The sequence below is a fragment of the Mauremys mutica genome, chromosome 9 (assembly GCF_020497125.1).
Source record: "Mauremys mutica isolate MM-2020 ecotype Southern chromosome 9, ASM2049712v1, whole genome shotgun sequence".
Lineage (NCBI taxonomy): Eukaryota > Metazoa > Chordata > Testudines > Geoemydidae > Mauremys > Mauremys mutica.
This window is the reverse complement of record NC_059080.1, coordinates 52,525,203-52,544,792: the sequence shown is the minus strand read 5'-3', so window position 1 is coordinate 52,544,792 and position 19,590 is coordinate 52,525,203. Positions and strand designations below refer to the sequence as shown.

The 19,590-nt window shown below is 46.3% G+C and overlaps 1 protein-coding gene and 1 long non-coding RNA gene across 5 annotated transcripts in view; one reads left to right on the top strand and one right to left on the bottom strand.

The window, feature by feature from the left end:
- The window catches only part of LOC123377981 (intracellular protein transport protein USO1-like), a 37,470-nt gene extending 37,044 nt beyond the window's left edge, over nucleotides 1-426 (bottom strand). For all 4 annotated transcript variants that reach the window (XM_045031397.1, XM_045031398.1, XM_045031399.1 and 1 more), the window contains exon 1: nucleotides 262-426. In XM_045031397.1, the coding sequence (XP_044887332.1) occupies nucleotides 262-264 (3 nt within the window). In that variant the 5' untranslated portion in view covers nucleotides 265-426. The remainder of the gene's footprint in view (nucleotides 1-261) is intronic.
- Nucleotides 427-498: 72 nt separating this feature from the next.
- Nucleotides 499-19,206, top strand: LOC123378011. Its single transcript, XR_006582421.1, has 3 exons — nucleotides 499-545; nucleotides 17,983-18,118; nucleotides 19,055-19,206. It is a non-coding gene; the product is annotated as an uncharacterized LOC123378011 (long non-coding RNA).
- Nucleotides 19,207-19,590: the final 384 nt, after the last annotated feature.

Sequence of the window (19,590 nt, the reverse complement as noted above, 5' to 3'; positions counted from 1 at the left end):
CCACCATGTGAGTTAGATGTTGTCAAGAACACTTTGCCCATCAGAATGCCTGTCCCAGTGATGCACATAGAAGCTGAACAAAGCATGTAGGATACACAGAAGTCCAGGAGGCAATCTAGAGGGGAAGATATGCTGAGATGTATCCTACTGGATGAAAAATGATGTGATTCCACCATGTCACAATATTCAAACCCACAGTCCATTTTGGACTTTTTTTTTTTACTATCCTGGAAGCATTATGCAAGACATGGACAGACTTACCATACTGCAGTGCCACAAGGAAGTCAGTAATTTCCAGTGTTATCTTGTTTTCAGTCATGTCATTATTTGGCAGCAATAATTCAGAAACAGGTTTTGCCACATTTTCCCAATGGCTCAACTTAGTGTCTGAGTAATAGCAATAGCTAAAATGTGTCTGGTACGTGACCATGTGTGTCTCTGCTTGCTAACTGTGAGCCTGTGAGGTCACAGAGGGCTTGACAACTCTCCAGTGAACAGCCTTTTGGGCTGGCATATGAGAGTTTACAACAGGTCTGTTCCAAAGGGTAAGAATTATTTTCCTTATTATTCGTATTGCAGTAGTGTGAGGAGCACCAATCATGGATCAGGACCCCGTGGTCTTGGATTCTATACACACATGAATTAATTAATGGGATGAAATTGGAGGGCCCAGATAATCTTCATCCAAGAATATTAAAGGAACTGGCACATGAAATTGCAATTAGCAAGAATTTTTAATGAATCAGTAAACTCGGGTTATACCGTACGACTGTAGAATTGTTAACATAGTTCCTATTTTTAAGAAAAGGAAAAAAAGTGATCTGAGTAACTATAGGCCTGTTAGTTTGACATCTGTAGTATGCAAGGTCTTGGAAAAAAATTTGAAGGAAAAAGTAGTTAAGAACATTGAGGTCAATGGTAATTGGGACAATATACAACATGGTTTTACAAAAGGTAGATTGTGCCAAACCAACCTGATCTCCTTCTTTGAGAAGGTAACAGATTTTTTAGACAAAGGAAATGCAGTGGATCTAATTTACCTCGATTTCAGTAAGGCATTTGATATGGTTCCACATGGGGAATTATTAGTTAAATTGGAAAAGATTCAGATCAATATGAAAATTGAAAGGTGGATAAGGAACTGGTTAAAGGGGAGACTACAACGGGTCATACTGAAAGGTGAACTGTCAGGCTGGAAGGAGGTTACTAGTAGAGTTCCTCCGGGATCGGTTGTGGGACCAATCTTATTTAATCTTTTTATTACTGACCTTGGCACAAAAAGTGGGAATGTGCTAATAAAGTTTGCAGATGACACAAAGCTGGAAGGTATTGCTAACACAGAGAAGGACTGGGATATCATACAGAAAGATCTGGATGACCTTGTAAACTGGAGCAATAGTAATAGGATGAAATTTAATAGTGAAAAGTGCAAGGTCATGCATTTAGGGATTAATAACAAGAATTTGGGTTATAAATTGGGGACACATCAATTGGAAGTAACAGAGGAGGAGAAGGACCTCAGAGTATTGGTTGATCACAGGATGACTATGAGTCGCCAATGTGATATGGCCGTTAAAAAAGCTAATGTGGTTTTAGGATGCATCAGGTGAGGTATTTCCAGTAAAGATAAGGAGGTGTTAGTACTGTTATACAAGGCACTGGTGAGACCTCATCTGGAATACTGTGTGCAGTCAGGGCCGGCTCCAGACCCCAGTACGCCAAGCGCACGCTTGGGGCGGCGTCCCAGCGGGAGGGCGGCAGGCGGCTCCGGCGGACCTCCCGCAGGCATGCCTGCGGAAGGTCCGCTGGGACCGCAGCTCCAGTGGAGCATTTGCAGGCATGCCTGTGGGAGGTTCACCAGAGCCGCGGGGCCAGCGGGAGGGCGGCAGGCGGCTCCGGCAGACCTCCTGCAGGCAGACACGGGAGGTCCACCGGAGCCGCGGGACCGGCAACTGCTAGAGCGCCCCCCGCGGCGTGCCGCCCTGCTTGGGGCGGCGGAAATCCTAGAGCCACCCCTGTGTGCATTTCTGGTCTCCCATGTTTAAGAAGGATGGATTCAAACTGGAACAGGTACAGAGAAGGGCTACTAGGATGATCTGAGGAACGGAAAACCTGTCTTATGAAAGGAGACTGAAAGAGCTTGGCTTGTTTAGCCTAACCAAAAGAAGGCTAAGGGGAGATATGATTGCTCTTTATAAATATATCAGAGGGATAAATATCAGGGAGGGCGAGGAATTATTTAAGCTTAGTACCAATGTGGACACAAGAACAAATGGATATAAACTGGACACTGGGAAGTTTAGACTTGAAATTAGATGAAGGTTTCTAACCATTAAAGGAGTGAAGTTCTGGAACAGCCTTCCAAGGGGAGTAGTGGGGGCAAAAGAGGTATCTGGATTCAAGACTAAGCTTGATAAGTTTATGGAGGGTATGGTATAATCGGATAGCCTAATTTTGGTAATTAATTGATCTTTGATTATTAGCAGGTAAATCTGCCCAATGGTCTGTGATGGGATGTTAGATGGGGTGGGATCTGAGTTACTACAGAGAATTCTTTCCTAGGTTCTGGCTGGTGAGTCTTACCCACATGCTCAGAGTTTAACTGATCGCCATATTTGGGGTTGGGAAGGAATTTTCCTCCAGGGCAGATTGGCAGAGGCCCTGGAGCTTTTTCGCCTTCCTCTGCAGCGTGGGGCATGGGTCACTTGCTTGAGGATTCTTTGCACCTTGAGGTCTTTAAACCATGATTTAAGGACTTCAATAACTCAGAATAGGTTAGGGGTTTGTTACAGGAGTGGGTGGGTGAGATGCTGTGGCCTGCATTGTGCAGGAGGTCAGACTAGATGACCATCATGGTCCCTTCTGACCTTAAAGTCTATGAGTCTATGACAGAGAGTTACCCGAGGTCAATTAGGATCAGCTGATTCCAACTAAGGGCTACCTGAGACCTTTTTAAACCCTCCCCTGTTGGGGAGAGAGGGGGGAAGTCAAGCTGCCAGTAGGTGAGGAGCAGCAAGACAGCAAGCCTCACCAGGAAGGGAGGCTACATTCTCTCCCATGAGGGAGAAAAACAAGCCTAGAAGATTGGCTGAGAGAAGGAGTGTACTGCCCCTGTGCAGCCAAGAGGGACTGTTTTACCCCAAGTCCATCTCGCCAAAGCTATAAACAGCTGAGGCTGGTGAGACCAAGAAGGTGCCTTGCCACACATGGTGTCAGAGGTGGGAAGCTCTGATTGAGACTTTGTGGCGAACCATTTCAGGGCAGGGTAAATCACCCCCAATAAAAAGGGAAAAAAATGGAGGATGTAGTGAAGACGTTGGTGCAGGCCACCGTGGCCCAACAAGAGGCTACCAGGGTTCAGATGGCTACCCAGCAGGAGTCAGTGCAAATACAGCAGGAGACGAATCAATTACTGATGAGCCAGGTGGCCCAGGATCAAGCCACCCTGCATGAGGTTCTGAATCAGGTAAAGGCTCTGACCACCCTGACGCACGGTCCCCATGGGACCCGACCCCTGCGGGCCTGCAGCTACTTACACAAGATGATGATGGATGATGACATAGAGACATATCTCCTTGCGTTCAAGAGAACTGCCCTGCGGGAGGCTTGGCCCCAAGACCAGTGGGCCAGTATCCTGGCTCCTTTTCTGTGTGGGGAGGCTCAGAAGGTGTCTTTTGACATGACAACAGAAGCAGCTACAGATTACCCCCAGCTGAAGACAGAGACCCTGGCGAGGTCTAATGTGACGACAGCTATAAAGGCCCAGCAATTCCACGAGTGGAAATACTGGGACAGCAAAGCACCGAGGTCCCAGCTGTTTGATCTGATCCACCTAACCCAAAAGGGGCTGTGCCCCGAGACCCATGGCCCGGAGAAAATTGTGGAAATCATAATTTTGGACAGGTACATGAGAGGGCTACCACTGGACATACAAGGATGGGTCAGTCAAAATGATCCCTCCTCCTATGATGAGCTAGTTGCCATCGTAGAGAGACACCTAGCGGCCCAAGAACTTTCTTGGACCATGGGGGAAGGAATGCACCAGAATAGGAGGCACGTCTCTGTGTTGAGGGCCCGAGTTGCTGTAGCCCAGGGCAGAACTACGGAGGGGAGGAAGGAGGCTGAAGAGTGACCGGAGATCATGGAGGGACTTGGGGACTGGAGAAAAAGACTCGGGGGGTGGGGCCCAACAGCCCAAAAAATAGGGAGCTGCCCCAAGCAGAGTACAGATGTTATGCATGTGGGGAAATAGGGCATATAGCTGCCCAATGCCTGAACCTAGAAGAGCCCATGCAATGCAACCTGGGAGATCTAAGAGGACTATGAGACCTAATAAATCTAGTAGGGGTTGCGATGGTTACTCACAGGTATACTAGACCAGTTAAGATGAACAGCATAGAGACCACCGCGTTAGTGGACTCGGGAAGTGCCGTCACGTTGGTCTTGGAAAAGCTGGTTGGGCAAGGCCAACAATCCTGGTACACGGGGATGTCAATTACTACCTGACCATCCTGGTAAAAATAGAAGTTCTGGGAAACCCCACTTAGGTGACAGTGGGGGTGGTCCCAAAATTCCCATATCCAGTCCTCATAGGATGAGACTTCCCAGGGTTTGGCAGCCTACTCCCCAGAGAGGAGTCAGAAGAAGGTAATAATCCTGAGATCAATGGGATGACCCTAATAGTTAGGCCCCCAGTCTTCCAAGAATTTGCCCAGGATTTGTTCTCTCTCTCCTGGGAAGCCCAGGAAGACTCAGCGAGAAAGGAGGGCAGATAAGAGGAGGGGAAACGAGAATCTTGGCCCAGAACCAGAAGCCTACACTCGTAGGGGAAAGAGTTGGCCCAACTGACAAGGGGACTATGCAGGGAGTTGACAAACCCACAGCCGGACCCAGTTCCCCGGAGACTCCCCCCGAGAGGGAGACGGAGACAGATTCCCCTGAGTTTGGGCAAATTGGACCTTCACTGGAGAATTTTGGGCAGGATCAGGCCAATGATCCAATATATAACAATATTCACAAAGAAGTAGTTGAGGTGAATGGGGTCCCTGTGGAAGGGAGAGCCAATGGCCAGGGCCACATTATATGATAAAGAGGGATCTGCTATACAGAGTAGTCCAGATCCAGGAACAAGTCATGGAACAGCTCTTAGTACCGCAGAAGCATCATACAGGCATGATGGATCTAGCACACAGACATCTGTTTTGGGGGCTTCTAGGGGTAGATAAAATCCTCGATCGAATTCTGCAGAGGTTTTTTTGGCCTGGAATTTATGCGGTGGTCTGACAATATTGTGCCTCCTGTCCTGAATGCCAATTACATGGCCCCCAACCACACTTAAGGGTCCCTTTGGTATCTCTGACAATTATTGAAGTCCCATTCGAACAAATAGCTATGGCCCTAGTAGGCCCACTGGATAAATCAAACTGGGGCCATCAGCACATACTGGTTGTGCTAGATTATGCCACCCGATATCTTGAGGCAGTATCCCTACGGAACACTATGTCCAAGGCCATAGCTAAGGAATTAATCCAATTTTTTTCTAGAGTAGGGATACCCAAAGAGATCCTGACAGATCAAGGAACCCTCTTTGTGTCTAAATTAATGAAGAATTGATGTGCAATGCTCCACATACGGACCATAAGAACGTAAGTCTACCATCCGCAGACCAATGGCCTCGTCGAACACTTTAATAGAACATTAAAGAACATGATACGAAAAGTGGTGAGCTGGGACGGGAAGAACTGGGACACCCTGCTGCCATACCTAATGTTTGCTATAAGGGAGGTTCCTCAGACTTCAACTGGGTTTTCCCCATTCGAGCCTTTATATGGTCGGCACCCCCATGGCATACTGGACATTGCCAAAGAGGGTTGGGAAGAACAGCCGAACCCAGGGAGAAACATCATCGAGCATATGTTGCAGATGAAAGACAGGATAGCCCAAGTCGCCCCCATAGTGCAGGAACACATGGAGAGGGCGCAAGAGGCCCAACAGACATACTATAATCGCCAAGCGATGATCCAAAAATTCCGGGTGGGAGATCGGGTAATGGTGCTCGTACCCACAGTGGAGAGCAAGCTCCTGGCCTGGAGGTAGGGGGCATACAAGATAATAGAAGCCATTGGAAAGGTCCGACAGCCTGGTTGCCGGAAGCTGGAACAGATCTATCATATATACCTGTTGAAACCTTGGCAAGACAGAGAAGCTCATGTGGTCACTAAAGAGTCACTACCCCGCGAAAGCAACCGGCCCAGCCAACTGGGAATATCCCCAGAATTGACCCCTGGCCAATGAACTGAAGTGATCAACATGATCAAATACAACCAGGATATATTCTCAGAAAAGCCAGGCAGGACTACTGAGGTTCATCATCACATCCTCACAGCTCCTGGAGTGAAGGTGAATGTCAAGCCATCCTGGAGGCAAAAAGAGAAGAGATCAAGTCAGAAGTCAGGAAAATGCTGAAGTTAGGAGTCACTGAAGAGTCTCATGGCCAATGGTCAAGCCCAGTTGTCCTAGTATCTAAGCCTGATGGCAGTATGAGGTTCTGCAATGATTTCTGGAAACTGAATTAAGTGTCCCAATTTGATATGTACCCTATACCCTGGATAGCTGAGCTAATTGACCGGAAAAAGCATGATTTTTGTCCACCCTTGACCTGACCAAGGGTTATTGGCAAATCCCTCTGGCCAAGGCTGACAAAGAGAAGACAGCCTTTTCAACAGCAGAGGGACTGTATCAGTACACTGTCCTCCCTTTTGGTTTACATGGGACTCCTGCAATTTTCCAGTGACTCATGGACAAACTGTTGCATCCACATGGCAAGTGTGTAGCAGCCTATCTTGACGATGTCATTATACATAGCTCAGACTGGGAGATGCACTTGGGGAAGGTGGAAGCAGTCCTGGACACCCTGAGGAAGGCGGAGCTGACTGCAAATCCGTCCAAATGCGCGACTGGGCTAGCAGAAGCCAAATACCTTGGGTATATAGTAGGGAGGGGCGTGGTGAAGCCCCAACTGAACAAGTTAGAGGCAATACAGAATTGGCTCCGACCAGTCTGGAAGAAACAGGTCAGAGCATTCCTGGGACTAGTTGGATACTATAGGCAGTTCATCCCCCACTTTGCTACCAGGGCATGCCTTTTAACAGACCTAACAAAAGCCCATGGCCCAGACGTAGTAAGATGGACCAGCACAGCCGAGGAAGCTTTTGCAGATCTGCAGACCGCCCTCTGCACTGACCCAGAGCTGGTAGTTCCAGACTGGGAGAGAGAGTTTATATTGCAAATTGATGCCTCTGAGATTGGGTTGGGAGCGGTTCTTTCACAAATGGTGGGAGAAGAATACCCAGTCCTGTTTTTCAGTAGGAAACTCCTGCCCAGGGAATGTAAATATGCTGTAGTTGAGAAGGAATGCCTGACAGTAAAGTGGGCAGTAGAAAGCCTATGCTAGTACCTACTCGGACGGAGGTTTACCCTCATCACGGACCATGTCCCTCTGAAGTGGATGCACCAAAACAAAGAAAGAAACACAAGAGTAACAAGGTGATTCCTGTCGCTACAACCCTTCCACTTCAGAGTACAACATAGGTCTGGAATCAAACATAGCAACGCAGATGGCCTGTTAAGAGTGCACTGTTTGCCGACTCAAGTAGCCCAACCCCATAGTGTTGAGCAGAGGGGGCGGGATATGTGATAAACTCAGGACAGACAGCTGTAAGAATGGAGTAGAAAACAGTCCCAGAAGGGTAAGACCCCTCCTCCCTATCAACTGAGGAGCGGTGACTACTGGTCAGTCAGGTTCAGCTGAGAAGGGGTTACCACAGATCAGTTAGGATCAGCTGATTCCAACTAAGGGCTCCCTGAGAGGGCTCCCCCTGTTGGGGAGAAAGGGGGGAAGTAAAGCTGCCAGTATGTGAGGAGCAGCTAGACAGTGAGCCTCACCAGGAGGGGAGGCTACATTCCCTCCCATAAGGGAGAAAAACAAGCCCATAACACTGGCTGAGAGAAGGACAGACTGCCCCTGTGCAGCCAAGAGGGACTGTTTTACCCCAAGCCCATCTCGCCAAGGCTAAAAACAGCTGAAGCTGGTGAAACTTAGAAGGTGCCTTGCCATAGTTTTTATGGTGCCAAGCACAAAGAGGCCTTGAGCTCAGTTGGGATCTCCAGATATTACTTTGATATCAGTAATAATTACACAACATGGGTGTAGGGGTTTTTTTTGTTTTTTTTTTTTGGAAGAGAAAAACCTTAAGAACAGTAAGCCAAACACCCTAAAGTTAGGTAATACCAGAATTAAGGTTGCTTCTGCAAACTTAATCTCATCCCCTTGTGCGAATGCATTATTATATAGTCTTTAATTACATAATCACAAATTATATTTTTCCACGCAACCCCTGCCTCATTCAGGGCACAGGCTGGATGGTGCTCAATGACAGATCTGCTATTCAACAGTTTGTTTTATCCTCATCATTCAATGTGCACCCTCGGGCCTTATTTACTGCACATTATTCAAACGCTGCTCTGAAGACAGCATGATTAATATCCTCCTGGGCTTTGCCATGGCGTTCATCACTATCGGGTCTGAGTGCTTCACGAATATTAATGAGTTTATTGTCGGAACACCCCGTTAGGTGAGAGGGTGGCATTATCTCCATTTTACAGATGGGAAACTGAGAGACAGCAATGAAGGTCAAAAGTTTTTTTAGAGTACTTTGTATTTATATGTTCAAAGCACAACTCCCAGGGGCTTCAGCTGCTGCTGTCAGTGCTCAGCTCTTCTGCAAATCAGATCATGGAGTCTTAAGTCAGGCACCCAGAAAATGAGGGGGGAAAGTTTGATGTAAGGGACCTGCCCAGCATCCCACAGGAAATCTGTGGCAGAGGCAGGGATAGAATCCAGTTCTCCAGAGCAGCATTCAACTGCCTGAACCATGAGACCCTCCTTTCTCTTCCTGCAAACCCCTGCCTTGTTCACTACTTGCCTTCTAGCTTCTGCAATAAATGAAATAGAGTTCCTACAGACAACAATCTAATTCACTACACAACCCTGATTCATTGCCTGAGCACATCCATTCGGTGCCCCGAATAAGGCAGCATCTCTGGAAAAAAGTAAAGGGATCATGTAATTAAAGACTGTATCGTACTGTATACGCACAACAAGTCTGAACCAAGATTGCACAGTCAACCTTCTTTAGCATGTTCTTTCTTTCGGTGATTGATTTTGCAAGCTTAATTTTCCTTTAATGTCTCTTTCCCCCCCCCCCCCCACGTGGTTACGTCCTAGGACTTTTAAAAAGCTAACTGAAAAAACAGAACTTCTATCATGTGGAACCGTATTGGCCCACATATGGGTCATTAGCAGGGTTTGGAGTCACCACAAAGACCTCTGCTAACAAAGTAACCAACTGCAATAGTAGGTTATTGTCATCTGTATGAGCCAGAACTGAAAGGAGATGAGGCACACACATTTTGCCATTGTTTTCACGGGTATCTGTTATCAGGAAAGAGGTGAGACTCAGGAATCCTGGGTTCCATTCCAGTTTCTGAGGGGACTGTGCTGTAGTGGTGTGATGGAGTATACAGGCCCCACACTGGAGATGAAGGGGTTAAAGCAGCACTCTTGGCAGTGGAAGCCACACCCTCTCACCCCTATTGGGCATGCTCCAACTGCTGCTGTAGTATAAAAGGGATGGGAGCAGCCCAGCTCAGTCAGGGCTGACTGCTGAGGAGGAAGGACACACCTTACAGGCTCCAGCCAAGGAGCAGCCAGAATCCCAGACTGCAAGAGCTGGAGGTGCCAAGCCCCAGACTGACACCTAAGTGTTGGCGGACGCCTCAGGGAGGTTGCAGTTGCCGGAAGCAGCATAGCGTGTGGATACCAGAGACACTGAAGACACCCAGACCATGATGACAGGAATCTCAGTAGAAAATAGCCCAGGGGAGACTATCTATTGCCCCCATGGGAGCTGGCCAGTTTTGGTTGGACCCTGTCCCCACCACTGACACAGTGGCAAACCCACTCACCACTATCAGGGTCCTGGGCTGGGATGCGATGCAGTCAGGTGGGCCTGTGTCCCCCTACACTCTGCCATCCCACCCCTAGGCTGGTAGTTCCCCCTGCTGAGAACAAGATGCCTGTGTTTTTCTGCTGTCCCGCAAAGATAGGACAGAAGACTGTTTGCTGTCTGCCCCACCACAGAGCTGATCTCCTAGATGGATTATTACTCTGCCTGAAGCACAAGCCAGGGACCCCACCCTAGACTGTTTGGGTGGTGGCCCACCAAACCCCTATTGGCTCCGGTCTCTAGGCTGTGCAGCCCTGTGGCTAAGGGCAGCCTAGTGACATGAGTGTGGGGTGACGGGGTATACAAGCCCTGCAACAAATGGTCATAGACCCTTCTGTCCCTTATCCACTCCACTGTCCCCAGCCTGTCCTTGTCTCAGTTCCCCACCCGATTCCTCATCCATGTCCCAGTCCTCCGCTCAGTTCCATGTCCCTGGCTCCCCATTTACCATTCCTCCAGGCTCAGCTCCTCACCCTGCTGCATTTCAGTCAAGCTGTTCCTCTTCCTCCTCACTGCCTGGGCCCCATTGGTAGGAGCACTGAGAGCACAGGAGAGACCATCCCCTGCTCTCTGGGCCTGTAACCAGCCCCATGGCAGCCATTTGCTACCAAAACAGAGCAATTGCAGAGGAAGCCTGCTCTGCCCTGGGCTTCAGCATGCTCAGTGCAGACAGATTCTTTGGTGAATTTAGCTGCCAAACTCTTACAAGCCTTTACTGCCATGTGCAAGCTGAGATTTTCAAAGGACCATAGATTGGGCAATTTTTCAGATGGAGCAAAAGGCACATTTCTGACAGGCTGACCCCTCCTCTTCCAAATTTGAAGTCGCTGCTCCAAAATGTGGAGGCACTATTGCTTCTCAACACAAATGGTTGTGAGCATGTGTATTGTGGGCAAAGCAACATATTGTCCCTTAATCTCATCTCGAGAAATGGCTCACTTGTTTCTGTTGAAATTTTCCAGAACTATTCAGCCTGATGTGTGCACGCGGCATTCAAAATTTCAGCCCAAACAGTTGTATTTTGGCAAAGTTATAGCAACTGAAAACAGGGATTTATAACAGAAAGTGTCAGGAAACTTGCACTGTAGGCAGTGCCACCAGCACTGCCTGTCACAATAATAATAATAGCACCAGCTATTGTAGCAAACCCCCACTGTACTGCCCGTCATGGCAATCACATCTCCGCTTCACCAGCTCCATGGGTAAGTAATCATGCAGGCATCACAACACTCAGCTTACCCAGGGCTAAATAGAGAGCCACTTTTTTAAAGCCATATGAGCAAATTATTATTTTTGCAAGGGTGGTTTTTGCGGGAATGATGTCCACAGATGTACATTGGCCACTAATCTGAAAATGCTAACCTCATTTAGCTGGTGAATAGAATCCGGATTGGGTCCCAGCTCTCAGGGCAACAGCTGAGCACATGAATTCACCATGACTCCTCTGGTGAAATGAGATCTGTTCTCTTCACAGTGACAGCAGCTTTTCATTTGATCCCCATGTACTGTGGGGAAATCTACCCGAATGTGTCATTACCTCATTTTTAAATCCGTGTTCAGAGTTAGCCAATCTGCATTAGCCGTCCTGAAACTCTACTCCACCTCCTCACGCCGAGCTTCTGGTTTCAAAAGTAGCTCATGTTCCCTGTCTTCAGTCACTGATGATTGCTGGGGTGAAGTCAGTCAGATTCCAAGTTAATTAGGCCATTAAGAGTTAAGGCCCAGGACAGGTCAGACCTCTTTGTGGGGGATTATACCCCCTTGGAGAAGGGCCAGACAACCTAGAAGGGACCATTAGCTCATCTAGTTTGGCCTTGTGTATATCACAGACCATGAAATTTCACTCAGGGACCCCTGTACTGAGCCTAATAACTTTTGTCTGGCTAAAGCATCTTCCAGAAAGGCCCCCAGTCTGGATCAGAAGACACCAAGAGATGGAGAGAATGGTCACTTACCCTCCTGTGACTCGGGCTCTTTGAGATGTTGTAATCAGTGTGGATTCCATCACAGGGGCACATCTGCCCCAGGCAGAGGAACTCAAACCCCCTTGGGCAACATGTCCATGACCCTCCCTCAGCTCCCTCACAGATGAAAGCCTGTGGCTGCTGAGGACTCCAAAGACCACGAACAGAGGGTGGTTTGTAGGATCCACACAAACTGCAACATCTCAAAGAGCCAGTTACGGGAGGGTAAATAACCGTTCTCTCCGCTGTGAGCATGTATGAATATGGATCCCATTGTAGGGGACTAGCAAGCAGTGTCCTCACAGGATGGTGGGAATGAGGAACGTCAGCTGAATCAGTCAAATAGAGACTGGAGTACTGTGCTCCCAAATTTTATGTCTGATCTAGTGGTTAAGCACAGTGTATTGTAAGAACCCGCTGGACTAGAACCTAGGAAGCTCTAGACCAAAGATGCTTCTGCATCACCATTGGAAGCTTAGTCTAGGGTTCTGCAGGAAGACACTACAGGAAGTATCGCCTAGCAGGCTATGAGTGGCAGCCCCCTACAGCCCACTGATTGGCTCATGCTGGTATATAAACCAGGATGCCAGCATAGGGAGCTGTCTGAGCAATGATGTAGACTGTCTTCTTGCTTCTGCTCTTCACATCGCTTTGGTGTGGACCATAGACTCTGGTTTGTCTCCGAGTCCACTGCTTGCCTGCTGTCTGTAACCTGATGCCTGACCCTGACTCCCTGGTATCCTGACCTGGCTAGACCCTGACCCTGCTACTCATCTCTTGACCACAACTCTGTAACTGGTGCACTCAGGCTGCCCATAGCCTGGCCCTGACAGTGTATAATGTCTGACAAGCGTTAAGTGGGTTACTATGTGTAGCTGCCTTGCAGATTTCTGATGTTGGTACGTTTCAGGAGCAGGGTGAGATTGTCGCTTGAGCTCTGCTGGAGTGAGTCAGATGATAATATGTCAAGATACATCGTGTTATTCATTTTGGTAGTCTTTGTGGTGAAATAGTCTGACCTTTAGAATGGCCAATTATAGCCACAAATCTGAAAGATTTAGTCCTGTTAATGCTCTATTGAAGACTCTGGATACATCCAGAGAAAAGCTTGAAAACACAACCTGAGTACACTTTAAAGGCTCAGAAACCCAAAGGCAAACAAAGAACACCCAAAACAGTAATTTTTTTAAACCTCATGATTTTTAAGCCTATCCCTTGATATTTTTTGTAGTCTGACTAATGACTTTTTAATGTTTGGAGTGGGTAATCCTGAACACAATTCATGCAAACATGCAACTCATTACATATTGCTCACAATGTAGCATTGCTCGGTGGAGGGATTCATTTGTATCACTGGGTGGCACTATTGCTCTATGAATGAAAAGTTCTAGCTCAGTATATATATATGCCTCTTATATTATGACATATATATGAAATTCTGGTTAGGTTCAGTCCAGTACTTGTTCCAAGAGAGAAACTCCCGTGTTCAATCTGTGTCCCAGAGCCAAGTGTAAAAGAAAACATTTTGAAGTTGGCTTGTGTATGCATTGGACAATCAGCCCCTGTTTTAATTTAAAGGGAAAATTTGGAGGTGACACAGCAAATGATAAATGATTCTTAACATATGGGCTGAAGCCTGAGACATAACTGGCTTCACTGGTATGCTCCCTGAGGAGCTAGGAGATCAAATAACAGTTCCCATTTTAAAAAATCCAGCTGAAATAAATTGTTCAGGATAAGTTTGTGTGTGTGAGAGAGTGTTTTGTGCATATAAAGAAATGAATGTGTAGGTCTGCCAAATATTTTTAGCTTATGTTGCACCAAAATGTCAGATCTGTGTGACTGAAAGGGGCCCTTGATGCTAATAAGTGCTAACACATTTTTTAAGCATTGAGGAAAAGCAGAAAATATATTTGAGCCAAGCATTAAGACCCTGACTATAAGCATGTGAATAGCCATATTCACTTCAGGGAAAGTATTCCAGTGCTTAAAGGTAGGCAGGTGTTTGTGGAGTCAAGGGCTAAAATGAGTTTTCAGACCTCACCTTGATACTTGAATCACCTAGACTTTCCTCTTGATTCTCCCTATGCCCCTGAATTCCTTCCTTCCCTAATAGAAAAATAAGAGAAATTAAGGATTTTTCTTTAGGGGCTGGTAAAGAATTAATGGAATATGAATGTTAGAGAAGTGGAGATTTTACTGGGCTTAAAAGGTCTCAGATCAATATTTTATTAGTGATAAAGGAACTTTAAAAAGCTCAGAAGTTAAGGGTGGGGATGAGCTTTTGACGGAGATTTTCAAACCCAATGCACAATGTAGAGTTGAGTGTCCTTATGTGGTGTGAGCCAGATTCACCCTGGTGCTGTGGCTGCTTTGCACTCCTCTGGTGATGCAAAGCACCCCTAAACCTATCTTAATTGGCCTGTTAACCCACGTTTACATTGCAGGAATGGTATAAAGCAACCAGATGTTTGCCCTCTGCTTAGAAAGTGAGGCTCAATCAGCGGCGGCTCCAGGCACCAGTGCAGCAAGCGCGTGCTTGGGGAGGCAAGTGGCAGGGGAGCGCCCTGCCGGTCCCTGCGAGGGCGGCAGTCAGGCAGCCTTCGGCAGCTTGCCTGCAGGAGATCCCTGATCCCGGGGATTTGGCGGCTTGCCTGTGGGAGGTCCGCCGGTTCCACAGATTTGGCGGCAATTTGGCGGTGGGTACGCCAAAGCCGCGGGACAGGCAGACCTCCCACAGGCAAGTCGCCGAAGGCTGCCTGACTGCCGTGCTTGGGGTGGCAAAAAAGCTAGAGCTGCCCCTGGGCTCAGTTCAGGGTGATCCCCTCAATCAGAGCATGCTAAGTGCAGTTCTGCTGCTGTTTACTCATACCATAAAGATAACACCATTTTATTGCCCCTGCATTCGAATATAGAAGTGATTTGCAACCCAAAACCAGCCCAAACTGATCATGTTGCAAAGCAGCTCTGTCTGCTGAACACCTCAGCAGAGTAGGTGTGTCCATGGAAATACGGCAGGCTCCTGAACTCTTTTCCCCCAGTTCAGCACTGGATGTCAGGGGAGAACTCATTTAGACCCTGCTCACATTAATTATATCTCAGTAAAAGCAGTTAACAGAGGCATCCTAGGGCCTCATGAAGAATATCAATAAGATACTTTTGTACCTGCAATGCAATTGAAACTCTGCCAGAAGTAGAGCTGATTTAGAATTTTTCAGTAAAAATTTTTTTTTGTCAGGAAATGTTGATTAGTTGAAGTCGAAAGCATTCATAAGAGATAATCGGTTTTGCCAAATTTCCCATTTTGAATTTTAAGTTTTGAAATTATTGAAGATTCACATTTTGACATTTGGTATTTCCACAAAGAATGTGACCAATGTAACAAGCAAGGCTTGGCTGTTGCGGCCAAGTGTTGTCAAGTGCCCAATAGAAGCAATACAGCAGCGCAGCTCCACCAATGCAGCTGCACCGCTGCACCATCAGTGCAAATCCTCTCAGGGCTGTGATTGCACTTCCAACCAGCTGTGTTTTTAATGCCCGTGTGAGCATTCAGCATGACAGAAGGGAGTAAGGAATATGTGATTGCCTCTACACTAGTGTTAACACATTAAGTGCAATTATTTCTCCTCTCACTTTCATAGACCCCCAATAATTACTGGAGATTTATAAATCACTCGATTGTAATTGGGGGAGGGGCTTGAGTGAGAGGTTAGTTGTGTGGGTTTCTTCTGTTTTTTCCCCCAAATTCTTAAATTCTGCACCAGGTCCTTAGCTGTTGTAAATTGATGTGGCGCCATTGACTTTAATGCAGCAATGCCAATTTATACCAGCTGAGGGTCTGTCATACCGCTCATGGTACTTCCCCCTGTGCAGTATTTCTGGGATCAGGCCCAAAGTTTGGCTGCTTGTTTTTTCTTGGCCTGGAATAAACCTCTAGGATGATCAGTTAAACAATGGTGCAGAAGGCTCTAGCTTGCAATATGCAAAATCCATCAGACCCACCCGGAAAGTGAATGGATAGGAAAAATGCCATGGATCCTGAAGGTGGTAACATTTCCATTGCTCACAAAGAGCAAATATGCAGTTAGAAGCAGAGAGGAATCAGAAATGAAGAGTGGTGACACAAAACTGTGTGAAGAGGAGAGATGTGCAGCTGTGTTAGAGCATCATACTAAGGAGAGTAATGCTATATGTGGGAGTGGAAGTGTAGATGGGGTTAAGATGAACGGTACAGGCCAAACGAGAAGTGTTCTCTCCACACCCGTGCCCATGTGCACCTACACATGAGGGGACTGATTGCTACAGCAGCAGTTCCTGGATGCAAGCAGAGGATCCAGTCAGTGCTGTATGGCACAACAGGGTATGGCCAGGTGGGCTTGGGAATATGTCTCAGGTCCCATGCCTCCTGTACACTGACAATGGGGAGAACATGAGGAACCCACTGGTTATTGTGTGCTGCGTGTCCTCCTTGGTGCCCGCTCTGTAAAGTGGGCGAGTCTGTTACAGCTCTCCTCCTGAGAGCCTGGCTCTTTAGCTCAACCTACAGAGACTTACGCATTTAACGTCAGAGGTCCTGGTTCAATCCTTGGTGTTAGCCAAGATGGGGTGTGTCCTGTGACTTCTTCACTCTAGCAACTCTTCTCCCCCATCATGTTTGATTAAACTGTATTTTCAAGGTCTGGATCTCAGAGCTGAATGACAGGTTCAGGGGTTATAGTGAATAATAAATCAACTGAGTCAACAATGTGATGAAGTTGCAAGAAAGGCTAATATCATTCTAGGGTGCATTAAGAGGGTGTCATGTGTAAGATACAGGATGGACTAGCTCTGCTCTACTCAGCACTGGTTAGGCCTGGGCTAGTGTACTGTCTCCAGGCTAGCACTTACAAAAGGATCACATTGTGCCTGAGTCCCCATTTCAGGGCACTGCCAAAATGGGTATTTTCTCAGAAACCTCTGTTCCAAACACTCTCCTGTTAATTCCATTCTCTATTCACTTGTTATTGCCATTAATACTTAACACATCAATCTTTCACTGGTGTGATATCCCAAGGGCTTTTTGTGCATCTTGTAGGACAGTATTTCTCTGTCAAGAAAGCGAGCCAGCAAATGTCCTTATATTCTCATTTTAGCCTAGAAATCCCCTGATAAAAAACTGCTTTGTTACTTTCAATCAATACTATCCATTAAGATCCATGTCTAACAGCTTTGAGTCCAAGTGAATAACTGAATGAGTGGTCTTCTGCTCTCTTAAGCCTTTGGAAACGGTAAATGCACTGCTAAAAAGGGCTATTTGAGATCTCTGCTTTATCTAGCTTAGGCACAGGGGTGGCTCATGCACATCGTGTATAAAAACAAAATTGCATGCAATTTTCATCAAGAGAGACAGAGAGCATAGAGATACACACCCTCCTTTGGGGAGATTAATAGCTGTTGGCCAGCCCCAGAACTGGTGTAAGTCAGCATAGCTCCATTCATGTCCATGGAGTTGCACTGATTTCCACCAGCTGAGGATCTGGCCCACTGATTACACCTCATCTCCATTGAACAGGTTTCACACAGTATCATGTCTTGTTCTGCAGGTAACCTGTGGTGTAAAAGCCCAGGGCTAGCTCCTTTGCTGGTGGAAATCAGCATAGCTCCATGGACTCCAATGGAGATGGTCAATGGTGCAAGGCTGATTTCCAGCTGCTGAGATTCCGAGTCCCAGTGCAGAAATGCAGCCCTCTCCAGATCACTAGCACAGCAGGAAACCAAATAATAATTGTACTCTACAGTCCCACAAGACCCACCAGATGTCCTATGGGGAGCGCTTGGGGTGACCTGTATTACACACAGAGATATCCAGGCAATGTGGAACATGGGAGCAAAGTGATGCTATGCAAAATAAAGGGATGTGGTAGTACCAGAGCTCTCCCACCCCTCTTTCTCTTTCTTTTTTTCACCCCCAGCCACAAGATTTTACATCTTTTTGCAACCAAGAGCAGCACCGTGTGGATATGTCATAACTGTGTGCACAACAAATTCAAGCACTGGGTCGAGGAGGTGGATGGTCCATAGCACATGATTCATTCTAATTCACATTTGGTAAGCAGTGACTGTGTTCTCAGAGCTATGTCATAGATAAATGAAGACATGAACCAGAGCAGTATAAAGCAGCTAGGGCAGAGCCTCATCACTGAGTGTTTTATGTTCTGAGAAAGTAATTCAGTTGAAATCTTGGCCATAATATGGAATGACACTGAAATATAGCTTATTAACATGGTACATGATACAGATTCACTCAGACAAAGCATATTCCCCACTCTTAGAACATCTCCTGGATTTGGAGCTGGTCAGAAACTTGATTTTCTGTTTTGCAGAAAATTCTGAAATTTGATGGGTGAGAAAATCATTCAGAATAGGAACAAAAAGCTGAATTTTTTGAGTATTCCAAAAATGTTGATTTGAGATCATCAAAATCTTTAGCTTCAATAATGTCAGATCATTTCATTTAGAAAGTGTCGAAATGTCTCATTTACATAAAGTAAAAATATCTTGTCTGGATGGTGATATATTTCATTGTATTATATATATTATGTAACTAATAATAGTCTAAAATAACCCCCAAAATGAATTAATCTAAACATTTTGACATTATCAAAAAGAAAAGAAAAAGTCAAAAGTTTGGGCTTTTTCCCACTGAAAATTTTATTCAAATCAATTCATTCCTGCAAAACAATTTGATTTCAACAAAACTGCATTTTTCAACAACAAACTGTTCTTTCAAAAAAATTTCAGATAGCACTGTCTGGGGTTATTATAGTCATCTGTCTGAGATAGGGTTCTAATAAGTCAACTAATATCCAAATCCTAATGAAGAAAGAGGGGCCATAGAATTTAATTCAGAACTAAGACTCTAATGCTTGATCTGGGATTTTTTCTCCAGTTTTGACCATTGTCCTGTATTAAATCAGCAGCAGCATTAGCATGATGATTCTAAAACATGATGACTCATTCATACCCCTCTACATTTGTCCACAGACCCTTCCACTGCATCTTGTAAGGCTGAGGTTCAAACATTTAGAAACCAGAGATCTGACTTTTTTGTGCTGCTTCATTCCAACTGCTTGTGGGGAAGGAAGCAATCTCACTGGTGTCCCTGCTTTGCAGTAAAAGCCCCTGTTCCTTGGCCATGTGAGAGCTGGTTTTGGGGAATGTGAATAGTACTCATCACGCAGCATTTGTTTCAGGAGACAGAGCATCACAAAGCTGCTCAAACACAAGAGCTTTGAATGTTGAAGCCAGCCACAGTCTGTCAGAGCTGTGAAACCGTGGTAGCGCCTAGGAGTCCTAGTCACGGGCCAGAACCCTACTGTGCTAGGTGTTGTACAAACACAGAACAAAAAGACAGTCCCTGCCCCAAGCAGCTTAAGAGAGAACTCAGGAGAAGTCTTTAGCAATGGTGCTGACACAGGAAATGAAGCCAGTCCAGATTACAGAAGCACTTATCAGTAAACAAGATTTTTTTCCCCATTCCCTAGATGTGCAATATTCCATAACCCAGGAATGGGTCCAAT